Source organism: Bubalus bubalis, chromosome 3 (assembly GCF_019923935.1).
Source record: "Bubalus bubalis isolate 160015118507 breed Murrah chromosome 3, NDDB_SH_1, whole genome shotgun sequence".
Classification (NCBI taxonomy): domain Eukaryota; kingdom Metazoa; phylum Chordata; class Mammalia; order Artiodactyla; family Bovidae; genus Bubalus; species Bubalus bubalis.
Window position 1 is genome coordinate 83,019,454 of NC_059159.1, and position 23,536 is coordinate 83,042,989.

Here is a 23,536-nt window from a genome sequence, read left to right on the forward strand (position 1 = left end):
ATTTGCTGACGAAGATGGCTCAGATGATAAAGAATCTGCTTGCAGTGTAGGAGACCTGGGTTCAATCCCTGGATTGGCAAGATCCCCTGGAGAAGGGAATGGCTACCCACTCCACTATTCTGGCCTGGAAAATCCCATTGACAGAGGAGCCTGGCAGGCTGCAGTCCATGGGGTCACAAAGAGTCTGACATGATTGAGTGACTGTGCATGCTGATGAAGAAGTGAGTTTTTAATTACAAGGAATATGCTGTGTCTCAAACTATTTCATTTTCAGGACATGATTACTTTGATAAATCTATTTTTATCTCTATTTTGTCCAGTCAGGTCTCTTTTGTGAAGAACAGCTTGAGAAGCCATTGACTAGAGCATTTATTGCCTGGTACTTCTGTCTCCCTTCCTTTCCCTTCAAGTAATTTCAGCATTGCTTGTCTTTGTTTATAATATCACTTGTACACTTGTGAGGAATTCCAGAATAAACCTGAGATATAAAATGCTATCTTTGGAGTAGATTGGTGTTCAGTGTTGTACTTTCTGTATCATCTTTAAATATTTAAATTGCAGACTCTCTGGCTGCCTCTTAAATTAGATCCTTCACTTAGTAGTTTTGACATTTCATAACCTTGCTCCTCAGGCATTAAATATTCACCTGTTTAAATGGCAGTGAAATGTAAAACCCCAAACCTATCTCTTAATGCAGTGATTGCAGATTGGAGAACACCTTGCATTTGGTAAAGGAAGAAGCTGTTTTGACCCTCCTGGAACATATGCTGGAGGTTCATCCTATTGAACTATTTCTAATACAGAAATAGCCATAAAACAAAACCATCTCGTGGGTCTTCTCCTTGGAGTGTTATTTTAGTCTTTGAAGAACCACAAAGACAGACTTAACAATTTGAAGTTTCGGATAGCCCTAGAGTCGTTCTGTAGGTAAAAATTAAAGCAGGGCACCAGTGAGCTCTAAATCTATAGAAAAATCAGAATCAAGAATTGCTGATTAAAAAAGAATTGCTGATAATTTTTGGATAGACATTTGGTCTAGAAACTGATTTGAATCTGCAAAGTACAAGTCCTTATCTCATTCATTGCAAGTCTTCTTCAGTTCAGTCGCTCAGTCATATCTGACTCTTTGCTACCCCCTGGACTGCAGCATGCCAGGCCTCCCTGTCCGTCACCAACTTCCAGACTACTCAGACTCATGTCCATTGAGTCAGTGATGCCATCTAACCATCTCATCCTGTGTTGTCCCCTTCTACTTCCACCTTCAGTCTTTCCCAGAATCGGCATCTTTTCATATGAGTCAGTTCTTAGCATGAGGTGGCCAAAATATTGGAGTTTCAGCTTCATCATCAGTCTTCCAATGAATGTTCAGAACCAGTATCCTTTAGGATGGACTGGTTGGATCTCCTTGCTGTCCAAGGAACTCTCAAGAGTCTCCTCCAACACCACAGTTCAGAAGCATCAATTCTTCGGTGCTCAGCTTTCTTTATAGTCCAACTCTCACATCCATACATGACTACTGGAAAAACCATAGCTATGACTAGATAGACCTTTGTCGGCAAAGTAATGTCTCTGCTTTTGAATATGCTGTCTAGGTTGGTCATAACTTTTCTTCCGAGGAGTAAGCATCTTTTAATTTCATGGCTGCAGTTCTCATCTGCAGTCATTTTGGAGCCCCCAAAAATAAAGTCTGACACTGTTTCCACTGTTTCCCCATCTATTTCCCATGAAGTGATGGGACCCGATGCCATGATCTTAGTTTTCTGAATGTTGAGCTTTAAGCCAAGTTTTTCACTCTTCCTCTTTCACTTTCATGAAGAGGCTCTTTAGTCCTTCTTCGCTTTCTGCCATAAGGGTGATGTCGTCTGCATATCTGAGGTTATTGATATTTCTCCCGGCAATCTTGATTCCAGCTTGTGCTTCTTCCAGTCCAGTGTTTCTCATGATGTACTCTGCATATAAGTTAAATAAGCAGGTGACAATATACAGCCTTGACATACTCCTTTCCCAATTTAGAACCAGTCTGTTTTTCCATATCCAGTTGTAACCGTTGCTTCCTGACCTGCATACAGATTTCTCAAGAGGCAGGTCAGGTGGTCTGGTATTCCCATCTCTTTAAGTATTTTCCATAGTTTGTTGTGATCTACACAGTCAAAGGCTTTGGCACAGTCAATGAAGCTGAAGTAGATGCTTTTCTGGAACTCTCTTGCTTTTTCGATGATCCAGCAGATGTTGGCCATTTGATCTCTGGTTCCTCTGCCTTTTCTAAAACCAGCTTGAACATCTGGAAGTTCATGGTTCACATACTGTTGAAACCTGGCTTGGAGAATTTTGAGCATTACTTTACTAGCGTGTGAGATGAGTGCAATTGTTTGGTAGTTTGAGCATTCTTTGGCATTGCCTGTCTTTGGGACTGGAATGAAAACTGAACTTTTCTAGTCCTGTGGCCACTGCTGAGTTTTCCAAATTGGCTGGCATATTGAGTGCAGCACTTTTCATAGCATCATACCTTGGTCTAAATACATTTTCTGTTTCTAGTCCTTTGAGGTGGAAGAAGAGGAAGAAATATTTTCCCTTTCCTGGAATGGAGGATGTTGCTGATAGTAGAATCCTCAATAGAGCAGGGGAAGGGGTTTATTTTAAATCAAAGAAAATAGTAAACATGTTTGTTTATCAAATAAAGGGGGAGAGATGGCACATTGGTTTGGGAGGAGAGCTGTTTTCTTTCCTTCATCTCTTGGATCTTCATCTTTTCATGTGTTTCCTTTATCTCTTGGAAGTGGGTGAGGGTGGGGTGGTGGTACATGGCTCATTTGATGGTATTCAAAAAATTAGAAAGTAATAAAACCAATTTCAGAATCCTAATTATGTATGCATAGTTCTCCAGTTAATTGTAATTACTGGCCACTCATCCTTTCTTGGGAAAAATTGCTTTAGAAAAATGTTAATGAAAAAATGAAATAAAATAACTTTTGACATAACTGTAATTTCTGTGCCATCCTGTTCTGCTCTCTGTCCTCATTTTCACTGGGTGTATATTTAAGAAACAATTAAGATTCATTTAATTTTTCTAATTCTCAGGACAAGTGCACTGAACTGGTTACTATTATGTGGTATCATGGCAAGAAAACTGGACAAGGAGACAAGGACAAGGGTTTCAGTTCAGTCCAGTCGCTCAGTCGTGTCCGACTGTTTGCAACCCCATGGACTGCAGCACACCAGACCTCCCTGTCCATCACCAACTTCCAGAGTTCACTCAAACTCAAGTCCATCGAGTTGGTGATGCCATCTAGCCGTCTCATCCTCTGTCATCCCCTTCTCCTCCTGCCCTCAATCTTTCCCAGCATCAGGGTCTTTTCCAGTGAGTCAGTTCTTTACATCAGGTGGCCAAGGTATTGAAGTTTCAGCTTCAGCGTCAGTCCTTCCAGTGAATATTCAGGACTCATTTCCTTTAGGATTGACTCCTTGCAGTCCAGGGGATTCTCAAGAGTCTCCTCCAACACCACAGTTCAGAAGCATCAATTCTTCGGTGCTCAGCTTTCTTTATAGTCCAACTCTCACATCCATACATGACTACTGGAAAAACCATAGCTTTGACTAGACGTACCTTTGTTGAGAAAGTAATGTCTCTGCTTTTTAATATGCTGTCTAGGTTGGTCATAACTTTTCTTCCAAGGAGCAAGCGTCTTTTAATTTCATGGCTGCAGTCACCATGCAGTATTAAAAGGTAAAAAGATAAGACAGTGAAAGATGGACTCCCAAGACAAGGGTTTAGAAGATCAGAATTTTAATCCAGAGTTCAACAGTGTGTATAACATTAGCAGTGTTTACCTACCTTTTCTGTATCTGTTTCCCCAGCTATAAGATACTGATATGTGCCCTCCCTACCTCCCAGGGTTGTTGTGAGGCACAAAATACTGTATCTGAAAATGCTTTCCAAATGGTGAAGTCCCATCAGCCCCTGAAGTGTAAGTTAAGTGGAAATACTGTTGCCACCATCAGTTTCTGTACGACTGAGTCACCCGTGTCCTGCCTGTGGTGATAGGAACCAATTCTTTGGCAAAGTCAGTGCAAAACAGGGTTGAGATGGTTTTTTATTTTTTTTTTATTTTTATTTTATTTTTAAACTTTACATAATTGTATTAGTTTTGCCAAATATCAAAATGAATCCGCCACAGGTATACATGTGTTCCCCATCCTGAACCCTCCTCCCTCCCCATACCATCCCTCTGGGTCGTCCCAGTGCACCAGCCCCAAGCATCCAGTATCGTGCATCGAACATGGACTGGCAACTCATTTCATACGTGAGATGGTTTTTTATTGAGAGTTGGAGCCTTATTAGTATAGCTGTGTTCTGAAAATGCACCTGGGTAATCAGATAAGACGTACATAAATGATTGCTATGAAGGAGGAAACTTATACTTTAAGAATTTCAGAAAGAGGAGGTACAGCATGCCATGCAGGGTCACATGGGCAGGCCCCAGAGATGGCCAGGAGGCAGAGGGGAGAGGGCAGAGCGTGACCTGGGGCCTTTCTTGGGGTCCTGGTGGAAAGCTAAGGACAAGGCAGGACAGGTAGACTGGGTGAGTTTAGCATTGGAGAATTTGAATAGTTCTTGACAGCTCTGGGCTCTAGGGGTGGTAGGGCTTCCCTAGTGGCTCAAACAGTAAAGAATCCGGCTGCAGTGCAGGAAACCAGGGTTCAGTTCCTGCGTCAGGAAGATCCCCTGGAGAAGGGTTTGGCCACCCACTCCAGTATTCTGGGAAATCCCATGGACAGGGTGGCCTGGCAGGCTGCTGTCCACAGGGTTGCAAAGAGTGGGACAGGATAGAGTGACTAACACTTTCACTTTCTACTTGATTGTCTGGTACCTGGCCCTAGGCTGATTCAGAGTGGGAGGAATATTGGCTTGGTCTGAGGATTTGATAAAGGAGATGAGGTGTGGCCTCTGGTTTGTATAGCAAAGGTACCTCCCAGGGGAGTTGTTTGCTCTCTAGAATTAACTATTCCTGGGAAGGGAGGTCTCTCCTGGATCTAGGCCATAAATGCTAGAGCATTGAGAATTCAGAGGATAAGAAGATATAGTCAGTACAGGTTGGAATTTAAGAAGCAGTGTGAACTGAAGACCAGACACTGAAAGAAAAAAAAAAATGTGGATAACATGACTGACCCAAGTATGTTTTCAAAGTTTTTATATAAGCACTAAATATAAACCCCTTTTCCTAAATATATTTTAGGATAACTTTTAAAACACTCCACCCACACTCCTCTGAAATGCTCAAAGCAGTGAATGTCACTGCATGAGTAAATTATAATGGAGCACAGTAAGGGACTCAGGTTACCCTCAACTTTAATGGCCTAGGTCTTTACCTGCATTCTTAGATGTATTTAGAGGTGAATATTTATAGTATAGTCACCTGGGTTTTTAGGCTCTGTGCTAACAGAATTTTATGTGGATTAGAGATTATTTCATTATTCACAGGATACCCCATTTGCCAGACCATTGACAGAAATGGTTGAATCCTAGAGTGACTAACACTGATTCTCCCAAGGAATAATATAGATGTCCTGTGGTGATCATTTATATATTGGGGCTTCCCTGGTGGCCAAGATGATAAAGAAGTATAATGTACGTGCTCAGTAATGTCTGACTCTATGCGACCCCATGGACTGTAGCCTTCCAGACTCTTCTGTCCATGGAATTCTCCAGGCAAGAATACTGAAGTAGGTAGCCATTCCCTCGTTCCCTTCTCCAGGGAATCTTCTCGACCCAGGGATTGAACCCAAGTTTCCAGCATTGCAGGCAAATTTTTTTTTACCATCCAAGTCACCATGAAAGCCCAAAGATTGATACTAATGGTTATAATCAATAGGCAGAAGTTGACCTGTCATGGTAGTCCACCAAATGAAACCCAGAGCTAGACTCATTTGGCCATTTTTGTCAGTGGTCTGGCAAACGGGCTATGCTGTGAAGTTTCTGTCCTTGTAGTCAGTCTAGAAGAGCTTACTATTAAACTAAAGGAAATGGGGTCAAAATAGCACATGAGACTCAGAGCTGACTTAAAATTGGCAAAGAGATGTTATAGGCAAAGAGGTATCGATCACAATTTGGGCAAGATCTGAGTGACTTGATGAACTCTCCCTTGACTGCTGTGTGCTTTGTGAACTGTTGTGAATCCACAACAGATTGTGGGACCACTGGGGTACTAGATTGGCTTTACTCAGCAGATACTCGAGCACATGCGATGTGCCAAGATGATGAGGATGCAGTGATGAGAGGGGCAGCTCTAACTCCTTCCCTCCTGGAGTGTATGTAAGGTGTGCTGATGATAAATACACACGGGCTTATTCTGTCTTGGTAGAAGTTTAGACACTCTATCTCAAAGGTGGGAAGCCTTTTGAAAGGGCATGTAAAGTCAATAAATCAATAGATGGACTTAAGACCTTTTTAATCAAGATTGAAGAGATTTGTGGATAAGACAACAGACAAAGGATGCAGGAGATACAGTCCATGCATACATCTGAGAAGTTAAGGATGACGCTATTTTTTTTTTTATCATGATAATCTGCTTCAAGATGTTTATTTACAGTGTGTTTATTAAATAATACAGGGTTTAACTGAAATTGCTAAATAATTTCAGAAAAGGGCATATTTAAGTTCTTTAGAAAGTTTGTATGGTCCCCCACCCCCGGTGAAATGGGAGGTCCAAAAACAGGTCACACCAATGTGTCATGAATTTAGAATCCTTAAGCCTGAGCATTCAATTGAGCCTAAATCGCTATTTTAGGAGGTTGGCCCCCTGGAGGACAGCTTATTACCAGGAGTCCTCTCTGCTGTGTGCACCACTGCTCAGTTTTGAACACTTACACACCTGGGGTAGATATGCCCTTCTCTTCACCCAGGGGAATGGTGTGTCTCTTGTCAAGAGTTTCTCCAGAAAGGAGTGAAACAGTTCATACTGGACACGCTTGAATGTCTTGTTGTATGCTCCTTATGGAAAAGCTAACTTGAGGCAGTTTTCGAATTTTGGAAAGAAGGTCACTGAGTGTGCATGTACATTTCGCTACTCTTTTTCAGGTTTCCTATGCTCGCCCAAGTTCAGCTTCCATCAGAGATGCTAATTTATACGTCAGTGGACTTCCAAAAACAATGACCCAGAAGGAGTTGGAGCAACTTTTTTCACAATATGGACGCATTATTACTTCTCGTATTCTTGTTGACCAGGTCACTGGTAAGTAGGCAGCCTCTGCTCTGACTGGCAGATGGTGAAATAGTCTGCCTTCTCATACAGAAGTCTTGCCTCTAGAATACATCAAAGGTATATCTATGGGCCAGAAAATGCAATTTTCTGCTAGGATTGTTCATAGATATGCATGGGTAAGCATAGATACTGTAGTGAGCAAGCTTGAGTCATTTCCTCCCCAGAGGTGCAGGTTTGGAGCCTGTTTTGTGGCTTATAATAAATTTATAATTATTGCATATAAGTTATTCAAAATAATTATTAAAATTAAATAATTAAATAATTTAATAATTTAAATAATTAAAATTAATAACCTTCATTTCTAAGCTGCTGCATGAAAAAAACTCCCAACCTCCTTATGAAGCATTAAGTAACAGTCTTACTCTTTGTGAAAAACATAGTTTAATGCTGCTAATTCTCCAAGGGAGAACTCCACTACACCTACACTAGTGATTGCTGTTCAGACTTTCCAGGTCCATGCTGTGTTGTATAGGCATGCATAAGAGTTTGAAATTTTAAGTGTTAAAAATTAATTTTAATCTCATGTTACTTTTAACCAAACCAAAATAAGAAGACCAATATGTTTATTAAAAACTTTGTGTGGAAGGGAGCTCTTCTGCTAAAGCTTTCAGTTAAAGAAAAACTAGCAATACAAATTTGATTATGGATCTTAAAAATAAAGTAAAGGTATATTTTTCTATTATAAAAGCAATATTCTTTTTAAAACATATTAAAATTAAAGAAGCATGCTAAGGAGGGAGAAAAAAATCACCTGTAGTGCCATATACTAAAGCAGTCACCTTAAGATTTTGTGAGTAGTCTTTTCTTTTTTTTTTTTTTTTTAAAGAAAATAGGTTTTTCTCTTTTCTGTGTGATTCTTCTTTCTGTCTTCCCTCCTTCACTATCCCTGTTGTCTTTCTCTCTCCTTCTCTGTCTCTCATAATTAGAGTCCCAGTGGAAATAGTTGTGCATTATAATTTGTGATTATATTTTTTAAGAAACGATGGACCACTTTTAATTCTTCAACTGATGATCAATTTAGTTGATCTGAACTTAATCAGAAGCATCCTTTGTTATGTTCCTCTGTGCTGGTCATGAGCTTCTTAGAGAGTCTGAACACCATACTTCTGAGCTCTGAGTATAGTGGTATCTGCCATCATCCATATGCTTGGGAGAGGGGCCTGTAGATTTTACTGTATGGAGAGAATTAGTCCAGTGAGGGTATATAAAAATGTGATCCTCTTAGCTACGTTTCATGGTTTTCATACATTCTATCACAGTGTATTGTACACACAGATGGCAAATGAGGTTGAATAGAAGTCCAGGCCTAACAGTCCAAATATATTTGTTTAGAGCAAAATAAAAAGGCCTTTAGCTTTGTTTGTATTCATGCTTTTTAATTCATCCGTTCTCAGTGAGGACCTGAATCAAAAGTCAGTTTCACCTGTGATGCAGAAAGCCATTTCTCAGCTGCAGGTCCATCCTGAGGGTGTAGGCTCACAGGTAGACTACCTAGCTACCTCCTGATTGAGTCAGTGTTTCTCAAGTGTGGTTCTGCACCTGCAGCAAAGGCACCCTCCTGAAACTTTGTTAGAAATGTGGGCTAGGGCCCCAAAACCTAGTGAATAAAACTCTTAGAGTGGGCATTTTACCAAGCCCTTTAGGCTGTTCTGATGCATGCTCAGGTTTGAGGACCATAGGTTTAGGTGACTCATCCTAAACTGAGGCTGTTTCACTGCCCATCTAAGGCTTTCCTTATGGAATAATAGTTTTAGGGGTTATTCATGCTTGATAGATAATGGAAAGGATAGATTTGGTGTCATTTCACCATTTCATCTTTACACTTAAGACTTTCAGTATGAATTGTCCACTTGACCTAAAATGAAAAATCCTGCAATTTTGTTATTCAGCCATCAGGTGCATGCAGCATGTATGTGCACGTGCAGTAATGTGCACGCAGCAGGTATAGTGTAAAAATGGGGAAGGTGAAGTGATAGGGGCTGAGATAGTGCATATGGGGAAAAAAATGCCTTACCTACCTTAGAATAAAATTCTGAGCCATTCACTTACACAGTATTGATTATACAGTTCCTATAAATCATAATGGTCTAATGCTTTTTCTTAGCTTATCTTTCTTAATTGCTTCTCACTCTTCCTCATTGACATACTCTGAATCATCTAGGCTTTTCCTGCTGCTAGTCCCAAGTTAGTACTGCTACTACTGATTTGTTTTGCCAAGAAAGTCTTTCCGTATAGCTGCTGATCCCATGATGGCCAGCTCTGGCCACCCCAAAAAGTCTGTTAAGCTAATTAAATGGAATGGGTTTCTTGTTGCCATTTCTCAAAAGCTGGGCAGGTACTTGGCCATCCTTCTGCTTCCCCCCTTCTGGTCTCTCAAGGCGGGGCGAGCGTGAGCTGGGGAATAGCATTCTGTAGCCAGAAGTAATGCTGCCAAAGAAAGTAAGCTTTGAGGCTTACTTCTGTCTTGTTTAATTTTACTCTTACCTCCTCCTTTCCCTCTTTTTCTCCATATAATATTATTTCTCTAATAAAGAAGAGTCAGTTAAAAGCAGTGGGGGAGCTTCAGGGAACCAGAAAAACCTCTTGAGGCATTTCTCTCAAAGGGTCGGTAGCCTGTATAATTAAGTAGAATTTTACTATTTAAAAGTGTAGCTGAAATATGTTTTTCTACCCCTGTGCATATATTTTTAGCATAGCTTTTTAGCATTTTTAGCGAATGCTTGGTTCTCTTCTCCTCCTTCCAAGAGAAAGAGCTCCTGTGCCCTTTTTTCTGAACTGTTTGTCGAGTAGCATAGTTTGAAAAGTACAAGTCAGTCATACAGTTGACATCATTAAATAATGCATGAGAGGGAGAGAAGAAGGTGGGGAAAAGAAACGTGGACATACTTGTGTGCTTTCTTCTTCTTCATGGCTTATTGGTAGCATGTGGTAATGGACTTTAAAGTGCATTAATTTAATTAATGCATTTCATGTATTTAAAAAATACAAAATTGTAATGCTAGACTGAATTGCTACTAAGCAAAGGTGAAGCTTTTCTCCTGGTGTGATTTTTGTGGCAGATGTTACATGTGGGTGAAAACATGTTCTTGAGAAGGGAAAATTAATGTATCCTTTCTTCTCTCCCTCCTGTCTCCTTCCACTCCCTCTTTCCCAAATCCTTACCCACATCTACCTTAGGCATATCAAGGGGTGTAGGGTTTATTCGATTTGACAAGCGGATTGAGGCAGAAGAAGCTATCAAAGGCCTAAATGGCCAGAAACCTCCTGGTGCCACAGAGCCAATCACTGTAAAGTTTGCTAATAACCCAAGCCAAAAGACCAATCAGGCCATCCTTTCCCAGCTGTACCAGTCTCCAAACAGAAGGTATCCAGGACCACTAGCTCAGCAGGCACAGCGCTTTAGGTAAGTCCAGTCTACTTCTTATGCCCAGCTGCTCAAACCAGAACTCTCAGGTTCGCTGTCCAGCACTTTTATTATAAGACAGGATCTCTGGTTTGCTATTATTGTTGTTTTCTTTCTTTTTCTTATGGGCATAGGGAAAGCCTACTTGGGGTATAGTGTCTTTTGCGGAGTATCCAAGGTGGGGGCGAAAGGTCAGTAACCTGCGGCAGGCAGTGGTTCTCAATCGGGAATAGTTTTGCTCCTCTGGGAGTGTTGGCAGTGTTTGGAGACATTGATGTCGGCATCAGCTGGGTGGGGATGACTGGCATCTCAGGGGTAGAGGCCACGGGTGCTGCCCATCATCCTGCAGTGTACAGTAGTAAAGCCCCCCAACACCAGGGGACTATCTGGTCCCAAACGTCAGTGGTGCTGAGGCTGAGAAACCCTGACCTGCAGAATACTGGGGGTCTTCCTAATTGTTTCCATTGCTTCTGATTTCCCTCTTTTCATTTTTTACTTGAGAAGGGCTTTTCCTCGTGTTTTAATTTTTAGGTCAAGCTCTTTCAGTTACTTGGTTTTATAATATGTGCACAACTAAGGATATATAACTTATATGGTTACATTATGTTTTTATAACTAGATTCATCTTCCCGTTTTAAGTTTTTAATCTTTGCAGTTTAGAGGTTGGCAAACCCCTGTAAAGGCCCAGATAGTAAATATTTTAGGCTTTGTGGTCACAGTATCTGATGCATGTCTTAAAAAAAAAAACAACAAAAAAAAACCAACTCTTTAAAAATGTAAAAACCATTCTTAGCTCTTGGGCTATAGAGAAACAGATGGCAGTCTGGATTTGGCCTGTGGGTGGTAGTTTTCTAACCTCTATAGTCCATGGAATGACCATGCATTTTTAGTCCAAAGAAGACATTCTATCTCATAGATAGGTTAAATATTCTAATTTTTCAAATTTTATTCTAATACTGGGGCACCAACCAAATCTAGTCATTTTTTTAAAAAAAAATCCTTAATCTGCATGTGAGGAGAATGGTGACTTTTAGATGTTAAACAGAGCACAGATACATAAGTAGTTTTTATTTTCTGGAACATTTTTAAGATCCTTTTTTGGCCATATGGTATACTGCAGCCATAATGCCATCTAACATCCATGCTAGTATTTTTTGTTCTGTTCTTTATTGCAAGTGCATTATTTGCTTGCTGGGGCATAGTAGTTAATTATCAAAAATATTATCACAAATTTAACTTAATAAACAAAGATTTATATGTTTTCTAGCTTATATCACGTGCATTTTTTTTTTCCACTCGGGTATTTAGAATGCTGAAGAGAGTAAAGATAAAAATCACTCAAATGTTTTATTTAAACCTCAGTTACCTCACCTGAGGTGTGAAAGAGAAGTTTTCTGTAAATATCATGTTCAGTTCCTACTTGAGGTGGCTTTTGCCTTGGGAGAAAAAGTTGTACTGTCAGGAGGCTTCATCTGGAACTGGATGACTTGGTACCCGGTTGACTGAGCCTGGCGATCACTTTGCTCTGCTTCAGCTTTGCACGGTTAAAAGGCATTGGCAGAAAGGAAACACTGCCACTTTTGTCTGTGGTGGTTGGTGGTAGTGATTGGGCTGGAGGAAGAGATGGATGGAGCTGCCTTTGTGGAAACAGAAATTTCACAAAGTCGTTTCTTAGCTCTGCTTGTAGGTTTCTTCTGTGGCATCTTAAGTGGGTAAACTTTTTTTTTTAATTTAGCACAGACATGAATGAAGGAATTTTAGAGATTTTTCTTGGGCAGTCTATCCAGTTAACCCCAGAGCTCTTTGAGGCCCAGTAAAGAATTCTGATCTTAGGTACAGGAGAGTTCATTCTTACTGGTTGATTTTAACACTGAAAATACCACGTTAGATGTTAGAAGCAAGCTATGTGAGTTTAAATCGTTATTTTTGATGTTTCCTAATTTAAGCTCTGGTTTTTGTCTTATGGTAGTTATTGAGTAAAACTATGCTTTTAAAATCAAGATTGAATTCTGAGAAAGGCTGGGCAAGAGGACTGAAATGATAGTATCTTCAGGAGAATGCCCAATTACTGAAATGGCAAGACTTGTAGGGGACTCAGATATTAGGTTGTCTAACTATTTTATCTGTTCTCAATTTGATCTACCCCCCCCCCATACATGGTATGTGTTTTTTTTTGTTGTTTTTTTTTTTTAATTAAAAAAATTTTATTGGGTAAAACTTTACAGGTTGTTCTGATAGTCAGACTTAATATTTTTTTTAAATATTGCCCATTCTGTGCTTTTATCATTTAGTTCCATCTGTAATTAATTTAGAGATTCTTCCTTTCCTTCTCTCCTATTAAAAACTAATTTTGGGAAAAGGGAAAAAGAGTTGTCTATAAATTTTAAGGGAAACTTGGTTTCAGAAAATGAGAAAGATGTTTATTGTCCTTTCAGATTCTTAACTCTTGTGTCTGTCCCCTCACTTCCCATTAATCCATCTTCAGATAATAAATTATGAACTAGTCTTTGAGCTCAGTGAAGGCGTTTGGTCTAGATTCAGTGTTACAGGAAATTGAGAGCTTCTGTTCCTAGAGTTCAAGTTTAGCCTGATGTGTGTTTGGCTGTTTTTCTTTAATATCTCTGAACCTGGTCTGTTATTACCTTGATTTTTTTTTCCCCTTCCTCTATTGAATTAAGGTTGAATCTTCTTCTTTCATCTCATGAATGAAGGACTGGCTTGCTTTGTTGGTATTTTGCTCTTCTGTACTTCAGGCCTGGTTCATTACTTAGAGCTTTTGTTCCTCATATCTGTGTTCTAATGCTCTTAGCTTTGAGTTTGTCAGCTTCTTGCCGAAATTTAGAAAATTTGCACTATGTTTTTATATTATTATAGTATCTCGGTAGTTGAGAGAGATTGGAGAATACAAGTTATAAATATTAATAGGGATATTTTTTAATATTTATAAAATGTACCATATCTTTTAAGGTTAAAAAATTCTATGTAGTAAGGGTTAAGTTTAGAAGTGGACTTATGGTGTTTATGGCTCAGTCAACCTGTATGAATAATTAGAAAATTATTTTAACATGAGCACTGCTGATCTAATATGCTTACCTAATTGACTGCAGTTTTCAGAATAAGACCAGCCTTATTTATTTGGATGGCTACTGTGAGTCCCTTAAGTATATTCCTGGGATATGGTATCTGAATTAAACTTCCAGCCAAAGTTTTTTCCATCTCTCTTCTTGTGGAGCAGCCTTAGTTTTATTAAATGTGATCTAGTCTAACGGCCTGTGTGCCTGCTTCCAGAAGCCTTTATGCATTTTTAAAGGAGCGTCTAAGTCAGCCCTTGAGGTTCATTTAAGGCATGTGCCGCTTGCACGGTCACAGCTCCTTTGGGGAAACACTGGTATCAGTCCTCCTGAATAATTGTTTTCTCTTTTGAAGGAATTAGATAAGGTGGATTGATGATCTTGTTGTGGATTAACTTCAAAGCAGTCTTGGTTGGTGATCTTTAGAGAGGTTTTGAGAACCACTGTTTGTAGAGTTCCGAGTTTTATTTTCTTAACCCATTAACAATCTGTTTATATTTTTTTGTTTCTGACTTGGACTGACATTTCCCTTTACCTGCATGTAGACCCTAGCATAGTCTGTCAGCTGAATTTCTTAGAAACGAGGCACATATCTTCTTTTTATTCTCTACTTATAAATATCTAGCTTCGAAATGGGAATATGTTTCTATTCAAAATATTGCCCACATAGAGTCTGAAACGAGGCATATAGTCATAAACTATATGCACATGGGGGCTTGTGCTGGTACATTCATTAATTCATAAGCCTGAATCAAACATAGTAAAGATAAGGATGAAATAAACAATATATCAGTGTTTTGCTAATTATCATGCTGACTCATTTTTCACATATGTAATTAGTAAATATTGAGTAATACACCTTTGAAGCAAGAGTCATAGAATTACGATCTTGATCATTTGACATTTCTTGACTGACTTCATGTGAGACATGTTATCTTATTTTGTCTAACCTCAGTGTAGCCTATCCTAGGAGCAGCAGGAATAACCAGCCCTCCTTTTTCTTATTTACTCCAGCTGTCCTTACAGGTGTCGCCCTCGCTCACATTATGACGGTGATGATGATATTGATGTTTATTTGCAGGAATCTCTTTTAATCTACCTCTGCTTTGAGGGTTGTTGTAGTTGCAGCAGGGTTTCCCAGTCTCATCCTTCAGATCCACTTGGCCTGTTATTTGTGAGTGGATTGTGTCCACGCTGAAGGACGGTGGCTGTGTCCCTGTCCCTTTGAGGACCGCCAAGTTGTCCCTCAGGAAAGTATGTGATACGTGGGACTGATGAGGCTGTTGGGTGCAGTGTGTTGATTCGGTAGGAATAAAGATTATTTTAAGATGAAGAGTGTATTTTTAACAGACACTTGAATGTGTATTGGCCACACTGCTGTACATCATCAGGCACGTCCCCCTGGGTCATTCTGGAGGCCACTAACTTAGTCTCCCTTAAAAATTGGTTTCTGTCATTAAAAGAGCATATATACAAAAGGTGGCTGTCTCTGAACTCTGGACAGACCGAGGAGAAATATATGATTCTGGAGAGTGATAGTGGTCCTTGTGTCTCAGGTAACCACCTGGTTGACGGTTTTCCAACTGCTGCGGGACTTGGGGTACATGCGGGCCCATTGGAGCTCACACGGCCTTCTCCCAGCCCCCATTGGGGTGCTGAGAGCAGGGAAAGCCACCAGGTTCAGCTGCGTGCAGGCAGGGCTTTTCAGCATTGCTGGGGTTCTGATTCTTAGGTGTTGTATTCCTCCCAGCTCTCCTTGTTGATGGGAGAGGAGGGAGGGTCAAGAAGAGCAAGGAGGGGAGAGAGAGAGTTAAGTAACTTCTCTTGAATTCCATAGGACTGATTTTTTCTTAAAATGGATATTGAGCAAAGATATCGGTGGTCAGGATCATGGTGTCATATAGGGTTTCACAGGTAGGGTAAATATGAGGCCCGTTGAGAGAGTCCTCAGAGATCCTAGTATAGATGTCTCCTGCCTGGAGAATCCTGGGGTGGGGAGTGACAAATGAGATCTCTTCCTTTAACACATGTAATTCACTTCTAGGGCAGTTCTGGTTTCTGCCCTGTCTTGAAAGTACTGGAAACTCACTCGGGAGTTTCCTGTCTCTGGACTTTGGGCTGGTATCCTAGCTGATGGTGGCAGAGCGTGCATGTTAATGTGCAGAGATGATGTGACTCTGCTTTGGTGCCTCTGCTTCGGGGTCATTGAGTGCTTTGGAAGGAGACTGCAGTAAGCTGCTCCATTCCACATTCGCATGCCAAATGCACTCTGTATTGGTCATTCCAGCATTTTTATTAAATTATCTGTACCATTACTTTATGGTTGGTGGTTTTGTTGCATCCCTATTTCTGGTATTTGTGGCCTTTATTTTGGAGTGCAAAGGTGTGGCATCTTTGACCAAACAAAACCCTCCCACCCTCCAACCTCTTTTCCCACACAGGTGCCCACTCCCTTGCATGTGCAGACAGGCCCCCCAGCCTGCCTTCCTAATAGTTCTTACTCTGGATTAAATAAATAAGGATGCTGGTAGCAGCCTCATTGCTTTTATTCAGTCAACAGATACTGATGGTAAACCTGCTGTGACCCAGGCTATGGTCCATGCTTAGTAATGTCCCTGCTCCTGAGAGGGTAGGAGGGACAAGATACACACACCACAAGGTACTCGTCTTGGGGTTTGTTCCTCTCTTTTATTGAAAAGATAGTTTGCATTACATCAGCTTGATTCTTTTCAGTTTTACAAAACACTCAAATGTGCAGAAATAATTGGGGATAGGAACATATATCTACCTGATAGACCTTGAGTAGTAGCACTGGACTTCTTGTAGAACAATCAAAATAAACATCAGACTGGGATCTGATTCTTGCTTTATTGCTCAGTGAGTCTGTAGTCTTAGGTTCTGTGGACTTAGTTGAGCATATTGAGAAAGGGGAGGTTTGGCTGAGGGTTGTGTATAAGGTTCTTTTTATCCGTACTAGTCACACTTTGATTTTTAGAAATGAAAGTCCTTTGTATTTGGGAGGTTTAAGGGGAATTATGAAATTCTGTGTAAACTGCAGAATTTGAGTGTCAGTGCCACTGCTTTCTAAACCCTTTGGCCTTGGGCGAGTCCCTTCATCTGACAGTACTCAGGAGCCAACAGCTGTGAAAGCTAAGAGTAACAAAGACTATGTAGATGTATGTGGCCTGCTTAGACCTTGCCTGCAAAGGTGAGAACCCAGATGCTAACTATTTCACAGCCCCCGCATTTCCTCTCAAAAGGGTTTTCTGAGGTGACCAGCAGTGATTTCCCTGCATTGCACTGACCTAGAGATTGGAAGAGCTACTGTCGTATGGCAGTGGTACCCATTTGCTCAGAAATGTAAGAAGACCCTCTATTTTGAGACTTCACATACAGTTAACATATAAACAGCCCCCTTGGAAGATGGCAGTAACGAGCCCAGCTTTCTTGGACCTCAAGGGGAAAAGTTAAAAACTGAAGTTTGCTGAATGTGTGTTTTGCAGGTTGGACAATCTGCTCAATATGGCTTATGGAGTAAAGAGGTAATGATAGAGGTTCATGACGCTCATAATCCCTTCCCATAATTGACTAGTTTCTTTGATTTGGGGAGTGACAGCCATCATAAGTTTGTGTCGGGTTTTCTTTTGCATGTACAACCTAATGAAAAGCTGTTTCTTGAAGCATGGTTGACTCAAAGAGTATTTTTATACCACTTGATGCCACCTGGTGTTTAAAAACCTCATTATTTATTTTCTGTTGTGTTGCAGCGTTACAGCATGTTTATGTCTGTGTTGGTCCTTCCTGCTCCCAATCCGCTTAAGTTGGTGAAACCAGTTCCAAATATATTTCGTTTTCTCTAGTGGATAGTATTACTCACTACAGCATATAATGGCCATTTCATGACTTGTGAATATCATGATAGTATAGCATGCTGCTGCAAGCCACACATGGACTTTGGTTGAAACATCAAATAGTTGTGTGTATCTGTTGAGGGGAGGGGAGTTAGGGAAAGAAATAAATCCATCGCTGTAACCAACCTCTGTTTCTGTTTTGTGTGTGTGTGTGTGTTTCCTATTTTGTTCAGTAGGTTTTCTCCAATGACCATTGATGGAATGACCAGTTTGGCTGGAATTAATATCCCTGGGCACCCAGGAACAGGGTGGTGTATTTTTGTGTACAACCTGGCTCCTGATGCAGATGAGAGTATCCTGTGGCAAATGTTTGGGCCTTTTGGAGCTGTCACCAACGTGAAGGTCATCCGTGACTTTAACACCAATAAATGCAAAGGTTTTGGATTTGTGACTATGACAAACTATGATGAGGCTGCCATGGCGATAGCTAGCCTCAACGGATACCGTCTGGGGGACAGAGTACTGCAGGTCTCCTTTAAGACAAACAAAACGCACAAAGCCTAATGAGCTCTTGTCCTCAGTCCATTTATATATGAAAACTATACAACAAAGGCAAGTTAAGAGAAACTTTATACATTAGTAAATGTCTTTGTAAGTCAGTGTTGAGATGGGGATAAAACGACTACTTAGCATCCTAAGAAATATGTGAGATTTTTTATTGCTAGTATTTGAATTAAAACTTCTTAAAATATCTTTTATGTTTGAATATGGACAAGAGGTACAGGGTTTTTACCTGTCACATTGCATTTTATTGCCTTCTTTGAAGAAGGTGGACCTTTTAAAGTGTTTCAGCTAAGGGAAGACATTTCTTTTCTTTTTACATAACTGCCTTGAACCTGTGAGTAAATATTGAGGCTTTGTGTTGTAATTCTTCCGTTGGTTGTGTCCTTCCCCCCCTCCTTTTTTTCTTTTTCTGATTAGCTTTGTGTTTGGTTTACATTTAAAGCATTGCTGTTATGTCTAAGAAAAGTATTTTGAAGTTTACATTTTTATTTATGAAGTTAAAAACAGTATTTATTTTGTAATTATGATTTGGGTTGGGGAAGGGGGGGCTACATTATAAACGCTTATTGTAAGAATACTGGAGAACTTTTCGTAAAGCAGTACCTTGCCAAAGAGATAAGAGCCTCTTTGATGTGGGTTTAAAAAAAGCATCTATTTTTATAAAAAAGAAAATTTGGAGAAACTTTTTACTGGTCCTGGAACAAATATTTTGACTTGAATACTTTGAGAAATCTCTTCATATGACACCTAGTGAGCTTTTAAAATTTACCAGGAAATTTGCAGTGGTTGGAAAATTTAGAAAGATTTATGATGTAGAAAATACTTTTGAGATCTTTGTATGAAAGGAGTAGAATCAATGGGGGAAACACTGCTGGTTTCGTTTTTGTAATCACCAGTGTAGCGTCTGATCATCCTGGTTATTACCTGATAGGTGGCTCACATTGATTTGTGATTTTGAAACAAATAAAAAAAATTTACAAAAGAATATATAAGAGCAGGCAAGAAATTTAAATTACCAAGAGATGGGGGAAAAAAAATCTGTTCTTCCTAAAGAAATCCCTTCAGATAGAGCTCATGGTGTTTAGTGATGTACTTGCAGTATTGTTTGAAGAATTGTTTTGTCTTAAGGAAAAAAAGATGTTGCACATGATTTGTACTGCAGCAAATCGGCAAAAGTGATCTGAGTTGGATATATTTGAAGGTATTTTGAAAGTTACGTTCAAGGCTAACACCTGAGCTTTGTGTAATGTAAATAAGACCTTGTGTTTATGAACCTTTCAGCTAATTTGATTTTTTTTTTCCCTTACATGCCAAGTGATGTTCAGGTTTTAAATGTTTTTGTATCAGTTTTTTCCTTTGTAAATGGCATTAACATTGTTACTTGAGGTCTTGCTTAATCACTTTTGTTGTCCTGAGGACTTGGATTTACAGTGCATCAGATTTGTTGCTAATTTTGTCTGTAGATAGTCTAGCTTCTGCTGTTTATGGTGATGCTACATTTTCGTTTATAAATATGTTTGTGGTAAAAAAAAATGAGTATAACCATAGGTTTTGAACAAATTTCCTTACATTTTTCATACAAAAATCATAAATATCTGTATGCTATTGAAATTTAACTTTGTATGATGCTTAAACCACTATTTGGGGAAATAATAAAATAAGTCTTTACCATGTATGAAAGAAATTTTAAAAAATACAAAATATTTTCTGATTAGCATCTAGCTTATAATAAATTTTCAAAAAAGCTGAAGGTAAAAATGCCTTCATCAGGATGCACTGAGAACTATATAGTTACGTCCTGCTTTTTGTATAAACTGAGATGCTCACATGCTTCCCCTTAGAACAGGCAATGTGCTATGCATAACATAGTTGTACATTATCTTTGCAGTTGCGTTGTTTTATTTTTTATTATTTAAAATTGTAGTTATAAAATTTTTCAGTATAGTACAGTACATATACTGTGAGGCGCGTGCTAAAGTGAATAAGCGAGTTTTCATGCTGACCCACTCAATGCTATTCAGAAATCAATTGGCTTAGCACTTTCTCATATCCTTAGGTGCATTTAGATTGTCAGAGTTAACCTGCGTTTAAAAAAAAAAAAACTAAAAAACAAAATACGTGTATATACTTAAAAAAAAATAAGGTTTCCCCTCACGGGAAAACAGCAGCTACATGCTTCTTTCCTATACTACTGTAGCAAACCAAGGCATTGATGAGAGGGCATGCAAATTGTGCTTCACTTCACTGTGTTTATCAGAGCACTTAATAAAATGTAAGGCTGGTATTTATTTGAAGTTGTACAGTATGACTTAATTCACATCTGTTGGAATAGAAAATATATTCTGTTGAGTATTTAAGAGGCTGTACATGTTTTCTTTTGTGTTTGGATTCTTTGTACTTTTTCATGTTCAGTACATCAATAAACAAAGTTGAAGGGAAAGAACAGTGTGGTGAGTAGGTCTTTATACATTTTTGGGGGCTCCTGTGCTCAGTCTAATAAACTTGCTCTCTTGAGCTAAAAGAGGTTACCTCAGAGCTCTCATTGAAAGCAGTGTTATGGAACAGATGCCAAAAAGCATGTTATTTGAAGTAGAACGTGCAAAAATTGTTCTTTCAATGACAGCTTCTTCTTATTTTTCAAATATTACTTCATGAGTAATTCGTATAAGGATATGTGCTTTCATTGGCTAGTTGTAAAGTAATTGGATGCTGACATCGTTCTATACCTCCAACTTAATAACCATCAACTTTTTTTTTTATAAAAACAAATGTTAATTGTCCTCACACATTTACTTGAGCTAAAGAAAACCAAATAGAAGGAAGATAACTTACTCTGCTGCCACTGACAAGATGTAATTCACCCATAGCATCAGCTGTTGTTGAGTGAAACTTACTTTTGTTGCTAGTGCCAGATTGTCAGACTCATCTGTAAAATCAGAGAAACTCCATTTCCATTAGGTTAGGTTGATGTATATAGTACATGTGTCCATATCATGAACTCTGCCGGTGGTTTCACGTATAAACGGTAACACATCCTTAAGAGATCGCTGGAGGAAGAAAAAAGGTGTCTTGCTCATCTTTTATATAAAGATTCTACTTCTGTAGAACTTAAGAAATACGATAATGAAGTACTTTCGTTTTCTTTTTTTTTTTTAACCAAAGTGTACTAAATGGCTTCTTCTAATTTGATTGTATCTGTCAGCTTTTTTGGTAAAAAGCCAGTCTACAATTGTCCTGAATTCACAACTTGGTAGTCAAGAGCTTAGCTGAGTGACAAGACAATTCCTTTTCTTCCAACATGCAATTAATCTCAAATCTCCATACTCCCTTTTTTATTATATGAATTTAATACTCTAATTTTGTGATGTTGGAACAGCCTCCCCTCACCTCTCTCCTCTTGCATGGTTATCAGTATTTTGACTGGTTTGCATGTCAGCAGTTCTTTTGTATTTGAACAGATGGGGGAATATTCTCAGTATAAGTTTTGTGACTCTACTTGGTGTGCTTGAGGAAAAATATTTTTTTCTTAGAATCCCCTCTCACCTTCTGCTTTCAAATCATCCAGAGTGTCATAATGCAGTGTTAGAGCAGCTGATATAAATTTTTAATCTTAACATCATTTTACATTATTATATTCTGATTTGAGGAAATGTATTAGCAGTTTAACCTGTTTTAAAAAAATAGATTGCAAGTGTCCTAGCCTTACTTTTTAAGCTGTTCAAAATGTAGTACACACTTGTAACTTCTATTGAAAGGATTACCTAGAAATAAAATGCATCCACATTAATAATATGTTGAAATTTTAATATAGTTCCAGAACAATATGTGTTTGCCTTGTAGGTAGAAGATACAAAAAAAGAGAGAAACAGTGATTTTGATCCTATTTGCCTCTGTTACCATATAGGATCCTCAAACGGTAGAAGAGAAAAATATTGCTAAAACCATAACAATTGTTGTGAAGAGCATTTTTAGCCTCAGTTATTTCAGAAAGTGGTTCATTTTTTTTTTTCTTTACTGTTTTTGATATTCTTTCTCTGAAGACTTCCAAAACTGGTCTCCACTCCTTTCAAGTTGAAAGAATTAAAACATCTACACTATTAATATAGACAGACTGTTGATGTGGGGTTGCTGAAATGAACCCTTCCAGTGTTCTGGTTCATAGAAGTAAAAAGAAGTTTTTTTTGGTTGCTCAGCACAGGTTTATTGATTATGTGCATACTTATGCTGTTTCCTGGGTCTGTAAAAAGGAGGAATACATGGCTGTTAACCTTCTTCGAAACTGTCACTTAGAAATGAGAACAGGCAGGCCACCCTACAAGGCTGCAGTGTCGTAAGAGCCATGGCAGCCAAGAGGCAGGCATCCAGCTAACTTGCTGGAGTTGTTGCAAACCCCTTTACAGTTCAGAAGAGTGGATCTGTTGTGTCCTTCTCAGAGGTCCTGCTTTTCCTTCTTTGGATTGATTAACTCACTTGTGTAATTTTCAGCCCAACATCAGTATCATTTAGGTTAATAAATGAGATGTTCTCCTATCCATGAAATCATCCATTTCCTTTCTGAAGCAACATGAAAGTTATAATATACAATAAAGACACTGCCTATATGAATAGTTGGGTTGATAGAGGAATTGACTGGACCGTCTTATTCTCTCTAAACATATATATGGAGTGACAATTTGCACAGCATTCATATAGTAAAATACCTTGAATATTAAAAGTGTGCTGACTAGCATTATTCTACTTTGAATGAAGACATGTCACAATCTTAGGGTCTCAAGCTCATTATTATTACTACTACTTTTAGTTTAAAAAACTAAAGGTTTAGATTAAGATGAAGTAGTTGATACTAACCCCCAGAAATACTCAGGAATGTTACATTTTCAAATACCATATAGGCACCAAGTGTGAACCCATTTGGAAGACTGGCCTCTCCTTATACAGCCTGTCTTGTTCTCCTGAAGATTTGTCCACATCCACAAGTAACTACGCAGTACAAAGAAAGTCAAGAATGCTGTGCACAGAGTACATTAAAAAGAAAAGGAGGACGGGTGTGACGTGTGTGTGTGTGTGTGTGTGTGTGTGTGTGTGTGTGTTGGGGGAGGATAGTTAAAAGGGTGGGAGTGGGCTTTCACACAGAAATGTGCTGTATCATTAAGTGGGATTTGGAAGAGAATGGGGAAGGGAATTCACCAAGAGAACACTGACCAAAGACTTGTAGGTGAGCTTCTGTCTATGTGTGACATTTTCCCAGCTTCCCTGGTAGCTCAGTTGGTAAAGAATCCGCCTGCAATGCAGGAGACCCTGGTTCGACTCCTGCTTGGGGAGATCCACTGGAGAAGGGATAGGCTACCCACTCCAGTGTTCTTGGGCTTCCCTTGTGGCTCAGCTGGT

At 39.2% G+C, this 23,536-nt stretch overlaps 1 protein-coding gene across 21 annotated transcripts in view; it reads left to right on the plus strand.

The window, feature by feature from the left end:
• Window positions 1-20,588, plus strand: part of ELAVL2 (ELAV like RNA binding protein 2) — a 142,259-nt gene extending 121,671 nt beyond the window's left edge. For 15 of the 21 annotated variants that reach the window (XM_044939767.1, XM_044939764.1, XM_044939769.1 and 12 more), the window contains 4 exons: window positions 7,076-7,229; window positions 10,437-10,662; window positions 17,237-17,275; window positions 17,818-20,588. In XM_044939767.1, coding sequence (XP_044795702.1) covers window positions 7,076-7,229; window positions 10,437-10,662; window positions 17,237-17,275; window positions 17,818-18,148 — 750 coding nt within the window. In that variant the 3' untranslated portion in view covers window positions 18,149-20,588. Of the gene's footprint in view, window positions 1-320; window positions 508-7,075; window positions 7,230-10,436; window positions 10,663-17,236; window positions 17,276-17,817 lie in introns of those variants that run through there. The other 6 variants (XM_044939761.1, XM_044939759.1, XM_044939762.1 and 3 more) reach the window with 5 other exon arrangements.
• The last annotated feature ends 2,948 nt before the right edge of the window (window positions 20,589-23,536 follow it).